At 40.1% G+C, this 21,307-nt stretch overlaps 1 protein-coding gene across 3 annotated transcripts in view; it reads left to right on the top strand.

Moving 5' to 3' along the window:
• DYNC1I1 (dynein cytoplasmic 1 intermediate chain 1) overlaps positions 1-21,307 on the top strand; it is a 299,879-nt gene that overhangs the window by 35,161 nt on the left and 243,411 nt on the right. For all 3 annotated transcript variants that reach the window (XM_032304874.1, XM_032304873.1, XM_032304875.1), the window contains exons 3-4: positions 4,058-4,172; positions 6,936-7,026. In XM_032304874.1, coding sequence (XP_032160765.1) covers positions 4,058-4,172; positions 6,936-7,026 — 206 coding nt within the window. The remainder of the gene's footprint in view (positions 1-4,057; positions 4,173-6,935; positions 7,027-21,307) is intronic.

The raw sequence follows: 21,307 nt of genomic DNA, 5'->3' as shown, positions 1-21,307 counted from the left end.
CCACACTGTCTCTTGATGGAGAGTTTATGAATATTCTCCTCTGCTTGTACCATTCTCCCGCTTCTCTCTATTGTCCTTCACATGGCTGTTAACTCCATGTCTCTCTGTTGTCCCCTCAAATGTTACAACCTCCAGAAAGCCTTCTCTGATACTTTTCTTCCCACCCCCATGACTAGTTAGTCCTGCCCCTAGCCTTGACCTTATCAAACCATTTAGCACGGAGCATTGTATTTGCATCTTCACTTGTCTTTGTCTCCCAATAGACTTCAGGGTTCTGAGGACAGGGCTGGTGTTTTTCATTGAGTCAATGTCTAATAAAGATTGGGCCACATAGTAGGACTTCAGTAAAGGATTACAGAGTGAGTGCATGAATGAACACAAACTAGAGAGCACGAGTCTGGGATGTGGCTCACAGACACCCTTTCCAAACATCTGGAATTTTTTCCTACAGGTATTATTGGAAATTTTGATCTTGAGTCTATGGGATGCTCCAGGCAGAAGTCACTGATTCTTTTTTAAGTTTAAGATTTTCTAGTTTTTGTGGTGTTGGTAGAGAGTTACAAATAGACTTCATCTAACAGGTTGGATTTTCTTAACTCTCGTTAGGCTTATATTTTAAATAAAGTAAATTTAGGCTAGAAAGGGACAAAAATGCTTTTTAAAGGTAATCTGAGTGACTGTTTTTACCATGACTGAAAACTGGTGTGATTTAGGACCACCAAGGTTGATTTTCTCCACAGAATCTAGAAAACTGTACATGTATAAAGTTACCACTCTGCTGCTTTGGATGTCAGCGACTTTCTTGGTTGTGGTATTATGGAAGAAATCTGATTTTAAAATAAATAAAATGGCTACCATTTAAGATTCAGACCCAATTTCAGGAAAAATTGGCTTTAATGTCATGAGGCGTGCTTCAGGGGGCCACCCTGAAGTTCGGTCCTATCCTTGGCCTTCTGCTGAATCGCTGTAAGCTAGGATGGACGGAGGCTTCCTGGCCTGTCCTCACTTGTTCCTTTAATAACTATGGAGCCGTCTTTGAAAAACTGACTGACAATTCTCAGCTGACAAATTTTCTTTCTTTGATTTTCCTCTCTGGGTCTCAGCTGTAATTACTCTTCACAAACAGAAATATCATTTGCTGGGAAAGATACCTAGCACATTTTTTAATTGCTAGCACTGCAAAATCACTCCTATTGAGCCATTAAAATAGATTAGGATTCTGTCGTAATTATATAGGGAAAATCTAAACTTTCATGACTAACGTACTTGGTATAGCTCACTGCCTTGGATGGAGTAACTATTTAGTTCAAGGTACAAATTGGTAACAGGAATTGCCTTAATTTCCAGTAAGCTCCAGTCTAATTGTGCATCTTTCATGGTCACCTTTGAGTGCTGTTAGCTTCTGTTACATCTAGACGGACGTTGAACCTATTCATATTTGTCGTGATATTGCCTGTTTCCTGAAGGTAGAAGGCAGAGAATGAGTTATAGAGGCACCTAATAAGAAAAGGAAGGACGGGGCACCTGGGTGGCTCAGTGGGTTAAGCTTCTGCCTTCGGCTCAGGTCATGATCCCAGGGTCCTGGGATCGAGCCCCGCATCGGGCTCTCTGCTCGGCAGGGAGCCTGCTTCCACTTCTCTCTCTCTGCCTGCCTCTCTGCCTACTTGTGATCTCTGTCTGTCAAATGAATAAATAAAATCTTTAAAAAAAAAAAAAAAAGAAAAGGAAGGACAATTTTGGAGGTGGAGTTCAGAGGTACAGTTTTTTAGCATATGCAACATGGTTATGCATGTTGACGTATGAGTTACCCTCTTGCGGGTTTCTTGACTGCTTAATGATTAAAGTTAGAAAACATTAAAAAAAATTCTGTGCTTCTCTGCATAGGACATACATGACAGAAGTTAGAGATGATATGTTCTACGTTCATTGGGAAGGAAAGGACAAGGCAAATCTTGTTCTGTTCACTCTGTTTACGCTCCATGCGAGCCTCTCAGTTTCATTAGCCCCAGCACTCTGTTCTTCAGTAGATTTTTGTTGAAAGAGTGAAGCAAGGTTAATGAATTTTTTTGTTGTTGCTAGGATATCCACATGGCTTTGTTAGGAGCACTGGGTCCCTGGAAGTTCAGGGTACTCCCTCTAGCAGCAGTGCTGACCCGGAGCTTGCTGACTGGTATGCAGTTGGCAGAAATTGGCCTGAAGGATATATAATTTGGAAATTCTATAGGTATAAAATAACAAAGACCAAAGACAGGTATTAGTTCATTTATTCAGTACATTTTTAAATGGAGCATCTAATGTGTCAGGCCAGGATCTAGAAGTGAGGATACATGGTGAGAGGAATAAAACATGGACCTGCCCTCCATAAAGCGGGCAGTCCCGTTAGGGCTGAACTCCTCACTGTGAAGCCATCTTGTTTCCTATTGGCTTCCTAAGACGGATTTTGCTTATCTTAGTTTTTGCGTTTGTGTTTCAGTTGCCATGGTGACTCCCTTCCCTTGGATTTCTTCTGCCCATCTCTCACCTCTGTGATCTGTGAATTTTGGTTGGGATCCTCACCCCGCAAGGTCCTCTTCCTCATTGTAGCTCTCTCTTGGCCTCCGTTGTGCACATACACTTTGGAACTTGCTTCAGTAGTTTCTGTGTTAACACCGGAAGATAATGTGAACTTTGCTGTCTTCACAGATGGAGATGAAACCACCATTTCAGAATTTTGGGTTCTGTGAGAGCTCTCCTCGCGAGCTCTCATTCGCACTCATCAGCCCCCATAATGGCAGTTTTCCCTCTAATGACAGAGAGACTTCAAAAATAGGAGAACCTTCTAAGCCTGAGGCACATAATAACACAAGTGTCAAGCCCAGCAGTACATGCAAAGATGCATTATGTTTATGATCAGTGTGTAGGTTATCATCCGGGAGTAAAGCGAAACTTGCATAAACTTTTTCTACTTTAGATGCCACAATGTAAATTGTGCTTCGGGGCCTTGAAATGTACTCTGCACCCTTGAAGCAGATAATACGCTTGTTAGGGTACCTAACTCGGGGAGGAAGTTGTGTCTGGTAACTGGATAATAGGTTTTTGACAAGCTTTAAGACTGCTTCGCTTTTGTAAACTCACACAGATTTGTCCCTAGGTAGTTGCACATCAAATACGATGTTACCATGTTTCAGATGTGTGACAAATGCCTTGTCATAGTAAGTAACTGTGTTAGGAAAAAGAAAAGAGACCTGAACATTTAATGACCCCAGAAACCCACCACTATTGATGTCACTGTTCTATAAAAACCACAAAAAGGGGATAGTCTCTGTCTAAGAGAGGCTTACACAGGAGGTGTTTTTGTTTTGTTTTTTGTTTTTGTTTTTGACAGGATTTGGGAAAGAAACTTCTAAATGATTTTTCATTCTATATTTTTCTAAATGATAATTTTTTCCTTTGAGTTAATAGGTTTAATGGAAGCCTATGAAACTCAGAATTAAGTAATGCATATCAATATTGCTCACATGTCTTAATAAATACTGTAGTCTGGTTTATTTTAAAGCATGGCAAACTTAGATCGCTGATACAGAAAGTATATTCTACAGTTACAGATTTCATAACCACTTTTATTTTTTAGCCAGAGCCCATTAATCCTTTGTTTGCATAATTCCAACATGGGGTGTGAATATTACAAACATATGTTCATCAAGAACTGATAGTATGTCTTCCCAGAAGGGACAGCGAGGTCGAAAAAAAGGAAAAAGAATTTTCTTAAAAATCCATATTCCAGTCAGAAATATTTAACCCTGATGGTTTCTTTCGAAACTGGGTGAGAGAAGCTTTCATACCTTGTGACAGAGGCAGGGAAAAAAAAAAAACCTCCAACCAAAAGAGAAATTACCAGGTTAGCAATTATTAAATGGAGCAGTTACAGTGTTTTTTCATCCTTTATACACACGATTATGTCTATTTAGGGCTTTTGCTTGGTCTTCACGCCATGCATTTACCATTTTCAGTTTGAGCCAGGAAAAGCATACATTTAGTTCTGTTGTTAACTTTTCTTTCTGGCATCTACTCTATTCAGGCTGATATGCAGCAAAAGAAAGAACCTGTTCAGGACGACTCTGACCTGGATCGCAAACGCAGAGAGACAGAGGCTCTTTTGCAAAGCATTGGGATATCACCAGAGCCCCCTCTAGGTACTTAAGCAGTGCTACTGTTTTCTTAAATTTGCCTTGCATGGGCTATACCATGTCCAGCGTTTACTATTCTTTTATGTCTCTTTTATTTTTATTTTAAAGGAGATTCTGTGGCTTACAGTTCAGGTGTATTTATTTTTTGAATTGAGGGGGCTGGAAGGAGATGGGGGTACAGACTGTAGAGTTGGTAGCAATTTGCTGCTTGTTGACTGATTATGTGGTCAACCTTCTCTACTGCGGACGAGTAGATTATTTTATACTTGTTAGATAAGTTGCCACATGGCAAATACAAGAAATCATGGAGTTTTTTTTACTTAAATTTTTCTTCATTTTCCTCACTGAATCCCAGCGTCTCTCTGCCAACCTAAATACTGTGAATCTGGTTATGAATTTCATAACCACCACAGGCATAGAGGGATGCCATGATGAAAATAGAAAGCTCAGTGGGAAATGTGAAGGAAAACTGAAAATAGGGACAGATTAGCAGCTACTTAACAAGTTTAAATTTATTCGACTCTATTGTAGATCGTGGTTTCACTGCTAATTGGCATTCCCCTGCAACTCCCCTCCTCCGCTAACTCATTCGTTCATTCGTAGTTAATTGTCCATGATCTCGTTTTTTGTCAGTAGGGTTTGGATATTGAACTATTTGTTTCATTTGTGTTAAAGGTAAACCTCTACATGATGTGTTTATTCTGTCACTTAACTATGTATCTTTCATGTGATAATTTATTTTGTTTTCTTTATCCATTTGCTTTCCATACATTTCAGGGTAATCTTAGGGTGTCTGTAAAACTACACGATGCCCAATATAGTTAAAAAAAAAAAAAAAAGAAGGAAAGAAACTTTAAAAATAATGTATATTTAAAAAGGTAGTATCAAGTCTCCATTTCAAAATGTTTCATTTTCTTTGAATACCATCATTAGCTTTTATATTAAAATAAGTTTTCATTTATTTCCATAGTTACTTAAACGAGGAATAAAAGTTATCCCATGTATGACAAAATGACAAGTATTTTATAAATGTAAATTTAATAAGCCTATGAATTATTTAGTATTGGTGCATATAATCTAATATACACACACAAACCTAAACCACCAAAAAAAAACATTTTATACTGAACCTCAGTTTGTATTAGGTAAAATCCTGTGTCTCACAATAGTAGAAGAAGCCCCTATAAGATGTTGATTAATCTGTTTGGCTTCTTTATGGTCTAGAAGATGTAACCTGTGGGATGTTTGACTGATGGGCCTTCTTTGAAGAGCTGATAGAATTTTTAGTACTTATTTGACCTGTGGCATAATTTAGACACTTTAAAATAATCCTTTATAGTTTTGCCTCAAAAAGGCCTTTGAGATTCTGTTGCAGTGTGAGCACTGGTCAGACACCATAGTGATATGTCCTGCTTTCCTCTCTCCTATGTAATGCCACCAATTAAACTCTCAGGACAAAACAGCTACATATCTCTAAACCATGACCACCATGACCGAATTCTGAGCTACCCCTGCATTCATGCCAGGGCACCTGGCAGGAGTAGAGCCCATTTTCAGTTTTCATCCATCTCTCCAACTTACCCTCTGACTTCCTGCAGCGGGTAATCAGCGAATTAATTGTGGGACCACATGAAATTCCTAGTTTCTTGACACATCCGCCATTGTGTTACAGGATTTGAACAAAATAGTTAAGCCCTTTAGTCTATTAAATAAATAAAAGGAAATTGCACATGATTGAAACCAAATGGGAGTCCACACTTCTGTACTGAAGTTCCTCTCTGCCCATATGGCTTCTTTGGCATGTGGGTATTGAGAGCCCATTGAACTCATCTGGCCTGGAGCCATCTTGGCTATTTGGTGCAGCTTCTATCAGAAGGACATTTGGCTTGTACCTGAAGAATGGAGAAAAGGAAAATACATTTGCATTTCCTGTAGCTTTTTTTCTTTTCTATCCTGGCTCTCACACGGTCAGCTTGCACTGACCTCCCTCTTTGAGCTTCTCTCCTGTCTTCAGAATGACAGTTGACTTCTGTGCCTGCGGCAGTGCCTTCCAGGGCTGCCAGAGGCAAAGGAAAACAAGTTCCCCAACCCAGTAAACAATACAATGGGATGAAACTATTAATTAAATGTAAAAATAAAGCAGCCTGGCATTTCCCTTTGTTTTGAAAGAGATTTTTAAATTGCCAGGTTCACCGTTTAGCCTTTCTGTATCTGTCACTTAGTCTCTCAGAGCCAGTGCAGTTTGCGTTCCATAGAGAATGCACTGCCCTCCAATGTAGACATGCAACAGTCTTGATTGACTCTCCCTGGCCATTTAAAATTAGTCAGAATTACGTATTTCATAATCTTTCAAAGTTTTATAGACACCCATTTTACTTTTTAACAGGCCACATCTATGCTAACAAAATTAAGTGGAGAATTGGAATTATCCGGATAGTTCACTCTAGAAAGATATTAGACTTGAAATATCTGGATAGCTGTTTTGATTCTCCATTTCACTTTGTTAAGGTGGACATGGCCTTAGAACCCCAAAGTTAATTTTATCTAAATTCATTTCAAATTTGAATTTCCAAAATATGAAAAATTCACTTGACTTTCTTCCTTTTCTTTCCTTTTTTTTTTTTTTCCCCCTTTATCCCATCTTAATCTCTCCTGGCCATACAACCATTTTAATTTGGGCCCATTTGTTTTTATCTGTCTGACACTGCTCTTCCCCAGTGCAGTCGCTGCATTTTTTAACATGGGATACCTGTTATTTTCATTATTTAGTCCCAACCCCTATGTCTCCCTCCTCGAAATCAGTGAGCACTCCTAGTGAAGCTGGAAGCCAAGACTCAGGAGACCTGGGACCACTAACAAGGTAAGAACTGTCCCTTTACAAAGGCCACAGTGGATGTCAATAATATTAGAAAAGAGAGACCTAAGAAAACCAGTGCCACTCTGTGGTATGCTGTTAAATGTCCATGAATACCCTGCCGCTTTATGTTTAAGTTGATGGTGGCTTGCATTTTAGTGGTATAGAAATGATTTTGAACGGTAGAAATGATAAACTTAGATGTTTCTATGAATGGGCTAATTCAACACCATGTGTCTTGTTTGACAAACGCAAACACATCCATTAGCTTCAGCTTTAAAAAAGAAAGAGAAGGACCAAAGGCAAATGGAATATATATCCAGCTTCTCATTATTCTACTTTGGTTTTGGTTTCCATGGGAATTTTTGTGAAGTGAACACTGAGATGCTCTAACCCTAAATTTAATTTTTTAAGCATGTGGTTTATTGGCTTAATAGAGTGGACTAATTTGAGAACTTGGTCCCCAGAGTGTTTTTATTATCGTTACTAAATTTTATGATCATCAGCACTGACTGTTCTGTTTTGTGAGTCAACTGCCAAATTTTTATTACACTGTGTATACTCAAAGGATTATGAAACTTCTGAAAGTGGACATATAGATGTTTTCTAATTTGACCACTGAAGGCATATCCAAAAGTTAAAGATGTGAAGAGGGAAAAGAGAAGTCTCATTAATATGCGTAGAGTCATGCTAACTTCCTTAATCCAGTGGCCTTCAATAAGATGGCCACATCCTGGGGCACATAGACAGGTGATATAAACAGGCAGGGTGTGGGTTCTGTGGCAACTGGTCAGGAAATGCCCTTTTATAAAGGCCAGATGGTGTCCTCACAGCTCAGGCTGGTTGAGCTCATGTGGGAATATGGACCCAATTTTTCCACATCTTTCAGGTTTTTTTGAGAAGCTAAAAATTCAAGTTTTTATCCAATAGTCTCCTAAATGTTAAATGTTAATGGCTTTGTTAAAGTAGCTGTGGGCCAGATTTCACCTGTGGGCTGGCAATTTGTGAACTCAGTCTTTGACTCTTAATTTTTAAAAAATTATGAAATACTTTACTAAAATTTCAAATGAAAGAAGAAAGAATCATCCGCTATACTACTGTTCTAACAAATCAGCCTTTGCCTTGTCTATATACCTTTCAATCCTTGTGCACCTGTGTACATTTCTTGCTACCATGTGTGTTCCTGGATGCAAGGTATAAAATTTTGAATTTTTCTTTTTCCATTTAACACATTATCATAAGCATTACCTGTTGAAAGTGCATTGTGTCCCTATAGGCCTAGGAAATTTTGGTAAAGATAAAGGAGGGAATTCAGAATAGTCTAGTAGTAGCCTGAGTTGTAGGGTTTTAGTGTGTGTTTGTGTGTATGTGTGTGTGTGTTTCTTTTTTTCTTTCTGAAACCAACATGTAGATAAGACTGGCATTGTCTCACCGTATCTGTCTATTGGCATGTTTCAGAATCGAGTGTTTTATTTTAATAGGGCATTTGGAAACCAGCGGACACTGCTTTCAGTGTGGGGAGAATGGAAGTAGAGGTTTTCATGGGCACCAGGCTGGTTTATTTTAGCAGATCGCCTTTCCGATTTGAGGGCAGCACATGTCTTCTCTCATCTTTTGGTTTGAACACTTCAAAAGGTCTTTGAGGGGAGGAAAAAAAGTAACAATAACACAGTTATATAAGATCTAACATTTGTACAAGAGTTGGCACTATATAATTACATTCCTTAGGGGGTCCACTGGCCTATCATTAAGTTAATATATTTGCTTACTTCTATACAATGCTGGTGTGGTGTCATTAACGCTTCACTTCAAGGAGTGCAGTTGGCAGCATTAAAGTCCATTACTGACTTCACACTTGGTGATCTCTTTTGAAAACTTTCTAGAGAAAGTTGACCTATGCTGTTAGTGCTCTGGGGACAACAGCAAATATTTCTTCTCCAAAACAGCACTCTTCTTTGCCCACTTATATGCCTTTTTTTTTTTTTTTTTGGTAACTTAGTGAATCACTTTGGAAGAGGTGAATCCCAAATCCCAATGAACTTGAATTCTTGATAGGAACATTCTGGCAAGGATGGTCAATAAGACGTGAATGAATAAATCCCTTGCTGAGCGTGGGTTTCATAGGAATGCAAGAAAAACGGCATTGGGGAAATGATGATTCTCAGAAAAACTGAACACAAATTTTGCCTCAGGAGAAGATATTAGGACTAGCTAAGTAAACCCTGCCCTTATTTTGGACTAAGGAAAATTCCATGTAAATTCATGTTTTTGTTTCCATAAATAGATAGGAGAGTTAAATTTCAGAAGAACATTATACTTCAGTTTTTAAAATTCCACTTGGAACATATTTTTCTGTAGAAGAAACATCTTTGAAAACAATTACTATTAACCTTAACACTTCATAAAACATAGGACTGGGAAAAGAGCTTGCTAAATCCTAAGAGTACAATTCTGTAGTCACAAATTTGCTGAAGTGTGTGGAATTTGGGCTCTTTGAAAAGTGGAAAATCTTTCAGAAGATAACTCAGAAATCAGGTGAACACATCTGGTCCTACAAAAAGGTGCACATATATTCTGTCATCCATGTGCCAGAATCTCAAACCAAAACTGAAATTTTCTCTACAGAGCTAAAACTGACAAACAGTTCTTATGCAACCCCCTAATTTGCAAACTGGCACACTCTATATGCCCTGTTATATTAAAAAGGTTAAAACAGGGTTTTAACAAAATCAAGTATAAAGAAAATTCCTTTTATTGATTTTTAAGATCAGTTGAGTTAATGTTTTAAAATAATCTAATAGAAGGTAGAAATATATAATCATTTTTCAATTATACTAGTGTAATTTAATTTTAAAGGGTCAGTTTTTTTTGCAGTTTCTGCTTCTGTTGCCGTCACCTGCTTCTCATTTACAATTTACATTTGTGGAATTTTTCTTTCTCTTAATTTTGGTAGAAGCAATTAATCATTGCTCAGTTAATGATACTGGGCAAAGAACAAGCTCTTAGAAATAAAAAAAAATCAATTTTATTAATAAAACATTTGAAAGCCTAGTTATACTTACAGATTTAAAAATCCTGAATATACTATGTACAACTGAAATCCAACACAATATTAAGAAGGTATTACACGGGGCTGCCTGGGTGGCTCAGTGGGTTAAGTCTCTACCTTCAGCTCAGGTCATGATCTCAGGGTCCTGGGATCGAGTCCCGCATAGGGCTCTCTGCTAGGCAGGGAGCCTGCTCCCTTCTCCCTATCTCTCTCTCTCTCTGCTAAAAAAAAAAAAAAAAAAAAAGAAGGTATTATGCTATGACTAACTAGTATTGATTAAAAACTTCAAGGATATTTTGTTTTGTTTTTTAAAGATTGATTTTATTTATTTATTTGAAGATTTGATTTATTTATTTGACAGACAATGCAAGTAGGCAGAGAAGCAGGCAGAGAGAAAGGAGGAAGCAGGCTCCCTGCTGAGCAGAGAGATCCATGTGGGGCTCGATCCCAGGACCCTGGGATCATGACCTGAGTTGAAGGCAGAGGCTTAACCCACTAAGCCACCCAGGTGCCCCCAAAAATTCAAGGATATTTTAGTATAAGAAAACATGTTGTTGTCATTCAGCGTATAGAAAAGGTCCAAGAAGGAAAAAGTGATCATGGCCGGATATAGTTTAATGATACTTGTGAAATTAAAACACCTATTGTCATATTTTAAAACTTTTAAAAATATTAAGAATAAAAATATTTTTTCTCAAAATGATTAGAATATTAATCAGAGACCAATAGCCTATATCTTTTATACACAAGGGTGAAGCATTTATTACTATATAGCCCTTAAAGTTGACTTATGTTTAGTTGAATACATGTCTTTCTTCCGCAGGAAATGGCAGGTTCCTTGAAGTCAGGAAGTGATTTTTGAGGTTGTATCCATATAGTGGGTTTTTGATAAATGTGGGTTGAATGAATCAACTATTATCCTAATTTTTACAGATGAGGACACTGAGGCACAGAGGAAACAAGTAATTTTTGAAATTCACACAGTGCTAGGTTTTAACCCAGACAGACTGGTAGAAATTTTCACAATCTATACCACTACCCCACATGATGTCTGACAACAATGGATATAAGTGATGTATACATGACTGACCCTGAAAGATATTATTAGGATTAAATAAATTAATATCTGTACAGCACTTAGGAAAGAGTCTGTTGTATGTGAGTTTTAGCTCTTATTGTTGGTTTCTTCTTTCTTGCAATTTATTAGTCACACTTTTCCAATGGAAAGAGGTCTTTCTAGATGCTCTCTAAAACATGTGTTCATTTTCAAATTTGATGATGCTGTATGTTCATCCAAGTAAGCATGTGAAAACATTGAACATGACAAGGCCAAAGACAGATTGTGGTCTGTGTCCCTGGAGACCCCTTTCTGGGTTGCCCAACTCTTAATGCCTAACCTTTATATATTCCACCAGAAATGATTATCTAGGTAATAATAATGGTTCGCCCACATTTATTCTTCTCCTTCCCATGAATTGCTCATGGAGGGCTTTGCACTAGGGCCCTTCTTATGTTTAGTTAAGATTCCTTAGTGTTCTCAATAATACAGCTAAACTGAAGGCCATACTAGCCTGTACAAATCTAGGAAAGTATGTTGACCTCGTCAAGGTCACCAGGCCACCAGTGTGGAGGCAACACCCTGTCGCAAACCTGACTCAGGGAAGAAAATTTTCCAAGTGATTTAAAAAATAAAGCATGTGTTAATTTGATAACATATTATATAATCTACGATTACAATAGGAGCACATATCTTGCAATATCTTTAACAAAATAGTCAGAAGGGGAAGTTGCTGATGTCTGTCTGTGGTGAGAAGTAGCATGGCGGATGAGGATAGTAACAGAATTAATTTCTGTCTTCTTTTTTGACCATCTGGTCTTGACACTTCATTAAGTTCTGCTTTCCAAACAATTGGGATATTCAAGTCCCCCCCCATTTTATTTTTAATAATCTCTTCTTATTATGGAAACAACATCAGTGCCTTTTATACAATTAGAACATATGGACAGGCCAAAACTAGAGAAATTTTTTTTTTTAAGATTTTATTTATTTATTTGACAGACAGAGATTACAAGTAGGCAGAGAGGCAGGCAGAGAGAGAGGAGGAAGCAGGCTCCCTGCTGAGCAGATAGCTCAATGTGGGGCTCGATCCCAGGACTCTTAGATCATGACCTGAGCCAAAGGCAGAGGCTTTAACCCACTGAGCCACCCAGGCACCCCAGCAGTTAGCACTCTTAACACCTTAGTGTGTTTTCCTTCACACAATGTATATGTCATTGTGTACACGGTAAATCATGTCATTGTATAAACTGTTGAATATGCTTTTCTAATCAAATGCCCCTCTTTTTCCATTTCCATATGTTCTCATCTTATGTAATGTCTGTATTATTTTCAGCTTTCCCCAAGTGCCCCCCACATAATCTTATTGTATTTAAAATAGATTCCCGTCCTCTCAGAGATCAGTATCTATTAACCAGAACTCTTACATGCATAGATTTGCTTTAGGGAGGTAAGGCCCCTCCCAAGGGATCCTTAGGGCAGAACAAATGTCTTCTGAAGCACTTCACAGGGGAACAAAGGTACCAAGGACATTCACGCTTTCCGCCTCCTGTGCACTTGAGATTAGAATTCAGAACCAAGGAGCAGATGCCTGCAGACCCTGTGCTGTTCAATTTAAACATTAGGCTTCATGGGGCGCCTGGGTGGCTCAGTGGGTTAGTAAATATTATGTTTCATTTTGATAGGATACTTTGGTAAAATTTAAATATTTGATAAACTCTGTCCCCGATCTACCTTCTAGTGAATGTAAGTAAGGAAATCAGACTAATGTGTTTGTAGTCAAGCTCTGTGGGCAGCACATGGTTATCACTTTCTTTTCTCCGTGATTTCAAGAGAGGAAGATGTGCTGAGAAGCAACACCACCTTACTGCCCAACAGAAAATCCTCAGGACTTTCATTTGTATCCACAATTGGATTTCATAGGATTCTCTAGCACTCCATAAGCCTCAAAGGACTTTTGATCCTTTTTTGGTGAAAACATCACCATCTTCTAAGGGGCTCCGATGAATCAGAGGCTAAAGGGAAGAATCTAAGGTTTGGGTAAATGTGAAAAAGTACAATAAAACAATGTAAAACCTTGGAGGACATTTAATAAGCCTATAAAATCTTTATATACACATTTTTTAAAAAAAACTGTCATTATGTAAAGAGAAGTTGATAGATTGCCACTAGTTTAATTGACTTCAGGAGGGCAGATATTACCAATTACAAAACTTGTTAAAAGTCAGTCTCCTTGGAAATTAGAATAAAAGACACACTATAGGATTTTCTGCTTCTGTAGCTCATTAGCTGGTTGAACATTTTTGATCTCTTACTCCTCTGTCTTCAGGAGAGCACTCTGTAAAAGCATGCACATATGATTACAGGATCCAGTAAACGAGGGGCTGCTGAGCTTTCTTGTCAAGAGACTGTTTGCTTGACAGCAGATCCTCTGGGAAAGATCTGGGGAAAACATGTCCTTCCTCCATGGTGGGACATCTTAGATTTTGCTTTGGCTCCATCTCAGATGGGGTCCATGCACAGCCCACTGTGGCTGGTGGCGGAGTTCCACATTAGGACTCGGATATTAGCCAACAGAATGAAGATTCCCACACAGTATACCAAGAAAAAAAAAATGTTGAAGAACCCAATAGAAGTATGTATTGCACTTATTCTAGTTTTATTTCTGACATCAGAAGATCTTATCATCATCACTGTCGTCCTAAGTAAGGAAATAATTGAAGTTGGGAAGTAAAACATTAGCTCATTTCAATGCCTTCCTTAATTAACTGACATCATGTAAATGACAGTGACAGATTGAGTGATATGACAGATTTTTAAATGTTCTTATTATTCAGCGGATTACCTTTGGAAACAGCACTTAGAAACATAGGTGTTTGGGGGTAACCCCAACTGAAGACTTTCTTTCTATTTGGCACTCTGCTCACACAGGCCCAGACCATTTTCTGTATCTGATTAGGGCCTACTGACTTCTTTGACAGAGAAGCCTCCTGGAAAAAGCATTCAGACACCCTGGGATTCGGGGAAGTTTGGTGTTCTGCCCTCGCGCTGTCTCTCCCACCTCAGAGGGAAGAATGGGAAGAGCTGCGTTTCAGGGCAGTTGCTTCGAGGATGAAATAAAGTTGCTGAGTTCATTTGGTAGCAAAGATCGCTGGACTTCTTTTTAGTCTCCGCACAAATCTCCACTTGGGAGAGATAAAGGATTTGAGGCCAGACATGCCCCGATTTATTCTTTCATTTTCTAGTAAAATGAAAGTAAAAACTATTTCTTTAGGAATCAGCTTGCCATCCTTCAGCCTTCACGCCCGTCAGCAGAAGTGGCAAGTAAAGAACATTCCTTTGTTTCTTCTTTTATCCACTCACTCACTAAATAGTTGAGGATTTATTGTGTGAAAGATATAGTAAATGTTAGACCTGCAAGGAATATAAAGATAAGGAATTCTTCTCACTTCTAAAGAACGTGCTTCCAGCAAATTGACAGATTTAATTTGAAGCCATCTAAGGAAATGTTGCTAACTAATTACAGCTCTCAAATATTTGTACTTGGAGAGATGGGCAATAATGTCATAAACCATTATTCCCAAATCATCTGTAATTAATTTGTAGTATATTCACTTGGGACAAGTGGTTCTGGTTCATTACTACCCTACATAGAGTCTTGACACATATTTGGTACTCGATAAATATTTATTAATTTGCATGTCTGTGCATGTGCGAGCACATGTGCGTGTGGTGCACAGCTTACAGAACACTGGGTGTGTTGGGTGCAGGTTGAGTTAGAGGGATGAGGACAGAGGAAGAGCAGCGTAGTTGCTGGCCCAGTTGTCCGAAGGTGGACGTTGCTGAAGGGGAATTCCCAGCAGTGGTTTATAGGACTGAGGTATAAGGCAGAGACTTTGTCACAAAACCAAGGCAGAAATCCAGTCCCTGGACTCAGGGCAAAAAGTCAGATTGGGTGCAACACACTGTTGGCTTGATGTTGAGGTCCTTGGGCGTTATGACAGTGCTCATTACTTCCTGTAGGTCATCCTCAGATATGGTCTTCCATCCAGGTTTTGGACTGTAGATGAGCATAGAGAACTGCAAAATAAGAGGCCCAAGTATATCTATATTCCTGTCCCAGAGAGAGACAAGTTATTTCTGAATGAGGTTATTGAGGACAAATATATCTTGAGAGCATGATATTTGAGCTGGACCTTAATGAATGCATATACTTTGGGCAAGTGGATTTGGGAGAAAGAGCATTCCAGATGATGGCAAAAGTGTCCACAGAGGGAAAGGCTGGGAGAGTGTGGGAGGCAGAATGGAAGGAGCCAGTGGGAAAAGAGCTAAGTCTGAGAGGAGGATGGCCTTTGTGATAATTGCCATCCCTGGCTCCCACACCGAGTGGCTGTGTACTGAATTCATGGGGTAACTCATTACAAACACAGGTACCTAACCACAGGTCTAGGTGAGGTCTGGGACACTACTTTTTTTTTTTTTAAGATTTTATTTATTTATTTGAGAGAGAGACAGAGAGAGCAGGAGCGAGGAGAAGGTCAGAGGGAGAAGCAGACTCCCCATGGAGCTGGGAGCCCGATGCGGGACTCCGGGACCATGACCTGAGCCGAAGGCAGTCGTCCAACCAACTGAGCCACCCAGGCGTCCCATGGGACACTACTTTTATAATGCTTTCAAGGTGTAAGGACTAGTGGGCAACGATTGGTCTGACGTAAAGGCCTGAAAGTCTAAGGTTGCAGGGTGGAAAAGGAAACAAAGGAGGAGACGAGAAGGGTAAGATGGCTCTGGCGTGCAGATGGGTATGTCCAAAAGGCATGTGAAAAAGTGGACTTGGAACCCAGTGGTGATAGGGACTTTGTGGTTATTTTGGGCAGAAAATGGAGAGACAGCTGTGGAGTGACCTGGGTTAGAGTAGAGATGAGGGAAGGGGTGACCCTGATTGGGAAGTGAGTGGCTTTATGGGGATGGAAGGAATAGGGTCATACCAAAGCTGGCCATGGACTTTAATGACGTAGAGGCTGTCACCATCATATCATCATCCTCATCACCATCGTCACCTTCATTTTTGTTATTATTATTGCTTGTGATGCTTTGTTTCCATAGGTTGAGTTTCTGGAAGTAAAACCAGTCCAGTCCAGGAACAATTCTATGTTAATGGTTCTTGCTGTCCACTGGTGTACTGCAAATTTCGAAAGAACTATACTGATTTTAAATGCCTCCAGCAGTGTATGTGAGTGGAGTGTTAGCGTGACAAATGACAGAGTTCTTAACTCCTGCCTTCCAAATATTTTTCAAACGTCACTTTCTTATAACCAAAGAAAAGGTCAAGGCAAAGACACTCTTCAGGCAAGAATTTCAAAGCTCTCTACTCAGAGGTTTAATAAAAATGGAAAGAATGGAAACTAGCAACTTACTACTTGGTCAGAGATGAAGAGGGAGAAGTTAAACACTCATCAGGGAGCAGGGTATAAGTAACACAGACTTCATGTGTTCCACTCCTAAGTTATATATACTCTGAACAAATGGCCAGGGATTATTGTTATTTTGGATTGGTTTTGAATATTTACTTCTGTCTAATAAAGTGAAACTGAGCAAAAAAGCTGAACCAAGGGAGGGAGAATTTTGTAAGAAATTAGTGATGAATTGGTAGAAAGTTTAAAATATAAAGTTTGGTTAGTCTCTGACTAGGTCAATGCTAACTTCAAGAATTTTGATGTTTTGTTTATTTTTTTTTAAAGTAACAAAAACCATGTTGTCTCCCAAATTATAAACTAAATACTACATGTTAGGCCTTTCTAGAGGAGATGCTGAGGGCTACATTGGCTGGTATATTTAGGGTCACATTAGTGAATTGGTATTTTCCATGGTGTGGGAAGCTTCTGTAGCTAGTATTTTGAAACAAGGCTAGGAACCGTCCAGAACTACCAGTCCAGCTGTGGGACCAGACAAGGCTCCTTAGTCCAGAATAGATGGAGAATTACTGGGTTATCCAAGATCTGTACAAACAGCAGTTTCCCTGTGCAAGATCAGAAATCGTACCTTAGATCGTCAGAGAGTTAACCTAAGAAATAACCTAAAACTGATGAGTACAGACAAATGCAGCACTTAAAAATAAGCAAATAACACCAGGATGATTTTCCATGTAGGAACAGCAGACAAAATCTAACTGATGTATTTAAACGAAGATGACGTCAATCAGAAAGTGTTTAGTTGGGCATCCCAGTAACGGGATAGGGGTAGGGGAGACTGATAATATGGGGCTACGTCTGGTCCTGTGGAAGGAGGTGGACATGTTCGGCGGTAGGGCAAGGACAAGCTGTCGGAGTAAAACATTCACATGCACTTTCTCCAATCCCAAAGACCCAGCTGGTCTTCGGGCTTCCCAGGAACTGGCCTTCAAGGACAGAAGGCTTTATCGGGTGTGTATAAGTGCTCTCCCTGGCAGTTACTGTTTTCATGATAAGTTGGTAAGTCGACATCTAAAACATACCAGACTCTTAATTAGACCCAGGAAACCAACTCAGCGGCTGAAGTCCAACAAACCAGGCCTGGATGAAAATGAGTTTATGTCCAGATCCTCACCCCAGCCTTCCAAAACCAGGTCACATGGAATCTCTGATCTTTTCAGAGGGAGGGGCTTTCCCTGCTCTGGCTTCCAGGGATGATCCAAGTACAGTCCAGGGCCGGGCTGGCAGGCACAGAGTACACATTCATTGAAAGGAAATGATAGCTATGGTTATTATTAATCGCTCTTATGGCATTTGTTTATTTATTTTTTTTCAGCTAACATTTATTGAAACTTTAAACTGTGCCAGGCCCTGGGCAAGTAATGACAACTATTTCCTTTTTTTTGTATTGGTTATCCCCATATCATTACGTATAAATATTCATACGTCTCATTACTTCACTAAAATGTAACATTCTTAAGTGCCCACTTGGTGTACTGCTTTCCCAGAGCACACCTGTGTATGTTTTACTTTCTGCTGTGTTCTGCTAAATTATTTATACATATTTTTATCTCTTCATAAGAGTTGTAGTTTCCTTAGAATTCTTTTCATCCTCTATCACAGTATTTTACCTATTAGGTCTTTAATAGATATTTATTGAATAAGTAAATGAATGCCCTTATCAAAAATATTCTCTCCCTGCATGCACTGATTGGTCCATTCCAGAAATGACTGAAAATGAGAACTGATTACTATGGTAAATAGGGTGATTTCTATATGATAATATTTTGTGGGAATATGTTATGTTCACTTATGTTTATTTACTTATGATTTTACTCCTTCTTTTATTTAAAAAAAAAAAAAAAAACCACCTGCCATGATTTCAAATTGCCCAAGAAGGTTTAGGGGGAACCATCATTTTATTTTCAGTGATACACTAGCTTGATACTAAGATGTTTGGGAAGTTAAGGTGTATGTCGATTGGTTATAAAAGTATACGAATTGGAGAAGAAAGAACTGAAAGGCAGTTTAATCATCATCTGATGTTTTCAAATATCAGAAAAAAAGCTTTAAAGGGTCTCTGGGCTGCCTCCTCCTTTTGCCGAGGTCAGAGACCTTCCTCAGGACACACAGTGGAGCCGAGCCCAAATACCTTCCTCTCCCGGTGGGGCCCTGTCCAAGGTCCTGCCACCCATAGAGAAGTGTCTCTGCGAGCTTGCACAGAAGGAATTCAGCAAACATTCAATACACATTTCTAGGTGACCCTTGGAGACAGAAATAACATTTGCCCATTTGATGTATTGGCTTTAAGTGCTTTTTCTAAGGGAAAGTACGTTCTGTACAAGCCTGACCACCCCACAGATAACAATGGGAAAAATGAGAAGACGATAAAACTAGCATACTTGATTGCATCATTGGCTTGACACCTTACCTCGCTGCTCATTGCTAATGATGACTCTTTCTTTCACCGAATAATACATGTGTGACTGGCGGGGCAGGACTGCGGTGGGTCGGTTACAGAGACCACCTTGGTTGCTCTGCCTGAATCAGTGCCAACCTTGGACTGCTGATCTGTTGACTCCTTAAGTGAGTGATTCTGATGGAATCATCATTTTTACTTCTTAAGCATACAGTGAGTTCAGATGAGCTGTCCAATAAGTAACAGGACAACCAGACCACCTGGGAGCGGCTGCATTCTTCACCTGCCTGGCAGAAGTGGAAAAGGTCAAACAAGGTCATCCCATCCGAAACCTCCAGGCAAATTGAGGGCAAAGTAGCTGACCCCACCCCTTATAGAGGAATGTTCCTCACAGCCGGCTGGAGCCAGAGGCTGCTGCTCTGTCTGTGGCCAAAGAAATGCCCTTAAAGATGAAAGGTCTGATCCCCAGGGACGTGTGAACAGCCGCTGTGAATCACTGTAATGGAGTCTGTTACTTCCACTATTTATAACCATTACATTCGCCAACAAGGGGAAGGAATCTGTGCCCAGAACCTGGAAGGCCTTGCTTTTTTTGAGCAGAGAAAGAGTCGGGAGCAGGGGTCCTCACCCTTGGCTGCATATTTAGAATCACCTGGAGAATTTTCCGAAATACAGATGCTTGGGTTTCGCTCTGCACATTCTGATGTAATTGGTTGGAAAGGGGCCTGGGCCTTAGGCCAGGCTTGAGTTAATCACGGGTTTAGAGGCTGACATATTTGAGGATCAGTGACGCTGTCTCCTGCTGACTAAGGAAAGCACTAGCCTGGCCCAGTCATTCTGCAGATGTGGCTCCAGGATCAGCTATAAGCCTCACCTGGAAACTGGTTAGAGTACAAATGCACTCTTGCCATACTGAATCGGAATTTCTGGGGTTGGAGATCAGCGTTCCGTATTTTAGCATAAGCCCTCCACATCATTCTGAACCCTGTCAGAGTTTGAGAACCACTGATCTAAGTCAAGACCTTGCTACTCCAAGTGTGGTCCGCAGACTTGCAACATCTATAATCCCTGGAGCCTCTGAGAAATGTCACAGACCTACTAAACCAGAATCTGTATGCTCAAACGGTGTTCCCAAGTACGTGTGTGTGCACTGAGATTTGAGAAGCTCGGGTCTAAGGAGTAGCGGCAGGTTAGTGTTCTCTCTGGCCTCGAGTTGTCAGGTTTCAGAATGTTCCTAAGAGGACAGGAGCACAGCCGGAGCTGGTAAGGGCAGCTGTGACCTGCATTCTGCTGCCTCAGGAAGAGGAACTTAAATGGCATCTGTCACACACGTAGGGTTTGACTCAGAGAAATCTCAATAGTAGTTATGGGGTGAACGTGGTAGTAAGAAATAAAGCTACTTTTGTTGTTGTTGGTTTTATTTGAGATTTTTATTTTATTTTATTTCATTTTGTTTTGTTTTATTTTTTTGGTCAAAAGAGAGAAGGCACAGGCACAAGCAGGGGGAATGGCAGGCAGAGGGAGAAGCAGGCTCCCCACTGAGCAGGGAGCCGGATGCAAGACTTGATCCTAGAACCCTAGGATCTTGACCTGAACCGAAGACAGACCCTTAACCAGCTGAGCCACCCAGGCATCCCAAAAAGCTTCTGTTCAAATAGTTGCTTGGAGTTTTGTAGGTATAATTGTGTATTATCCTCATAGGAAATCAGAGAAAGACCATCTATCTATCCATCCATTCATCCATGCGTTGTGTTATGTAAGTGTGGGTGCTGGGTACTTTTCTAGGTGCATCTTTGTAATCTAGGGATCCTCCCCCCATTATGAGGCTCAAATCTGGATCAAACAGCAAACAGTAGTACATAAATGGATGTATAATACAAAAAAACATAGGTGTTATGAAGAAAGGAAAGGGCTGTAAGAGGAGGGGATGAAGTAAGTGCTACAGAATAGTGAGGGGAGGAAAGCCTCTCTGAGCAGACGGCATTTGAGGGAAGACACACAGACACCCTTAGGGGGCTAGGACATCCAATAGGACACAGGGAAGAAGGAGAGCCGTGGTTCAATGTAAGTTTGGAAGATGGCCACAGGCCAGGTCAGCCTAAAATTGAATTGTCTCATAAGCCACGGTAAGTCTTCACAGACGAGGAAGACGAGGAGGGCTTCTCAAACTTCAGGGTGCCCGCAGATGGCCCGGGACTTTACTGAACCACCGTGTGCAGTCAGCGAGTCTGCGGTGAGCCTGTAGCCCGCGCTTCCGACAAGCTCCAGGAGCGGCTAGGGATCCTGGTCCGTGGGCCTTGCTGAGATGAAGCGGA

Source organism: Mustela erminea, chromosome 11, assembly GCF_009829155.1.
Source record: "Mustela erminea isolate mMusErm1 chromosome 11, mMusErm1.Pri, whole genome shotgun sequence".
NCBI classification, from domain to species: Eukaryota; Metazoa; Chordata; class Mammalia; order Carnivora; family Mustelidae; genus Mustela; species Mustela erminea.
The sequence above is the reverse complement of the archived record's forward strand: the minus strand, read 5'-3'. Positions and strand labels throughout refer to the sequence as shown.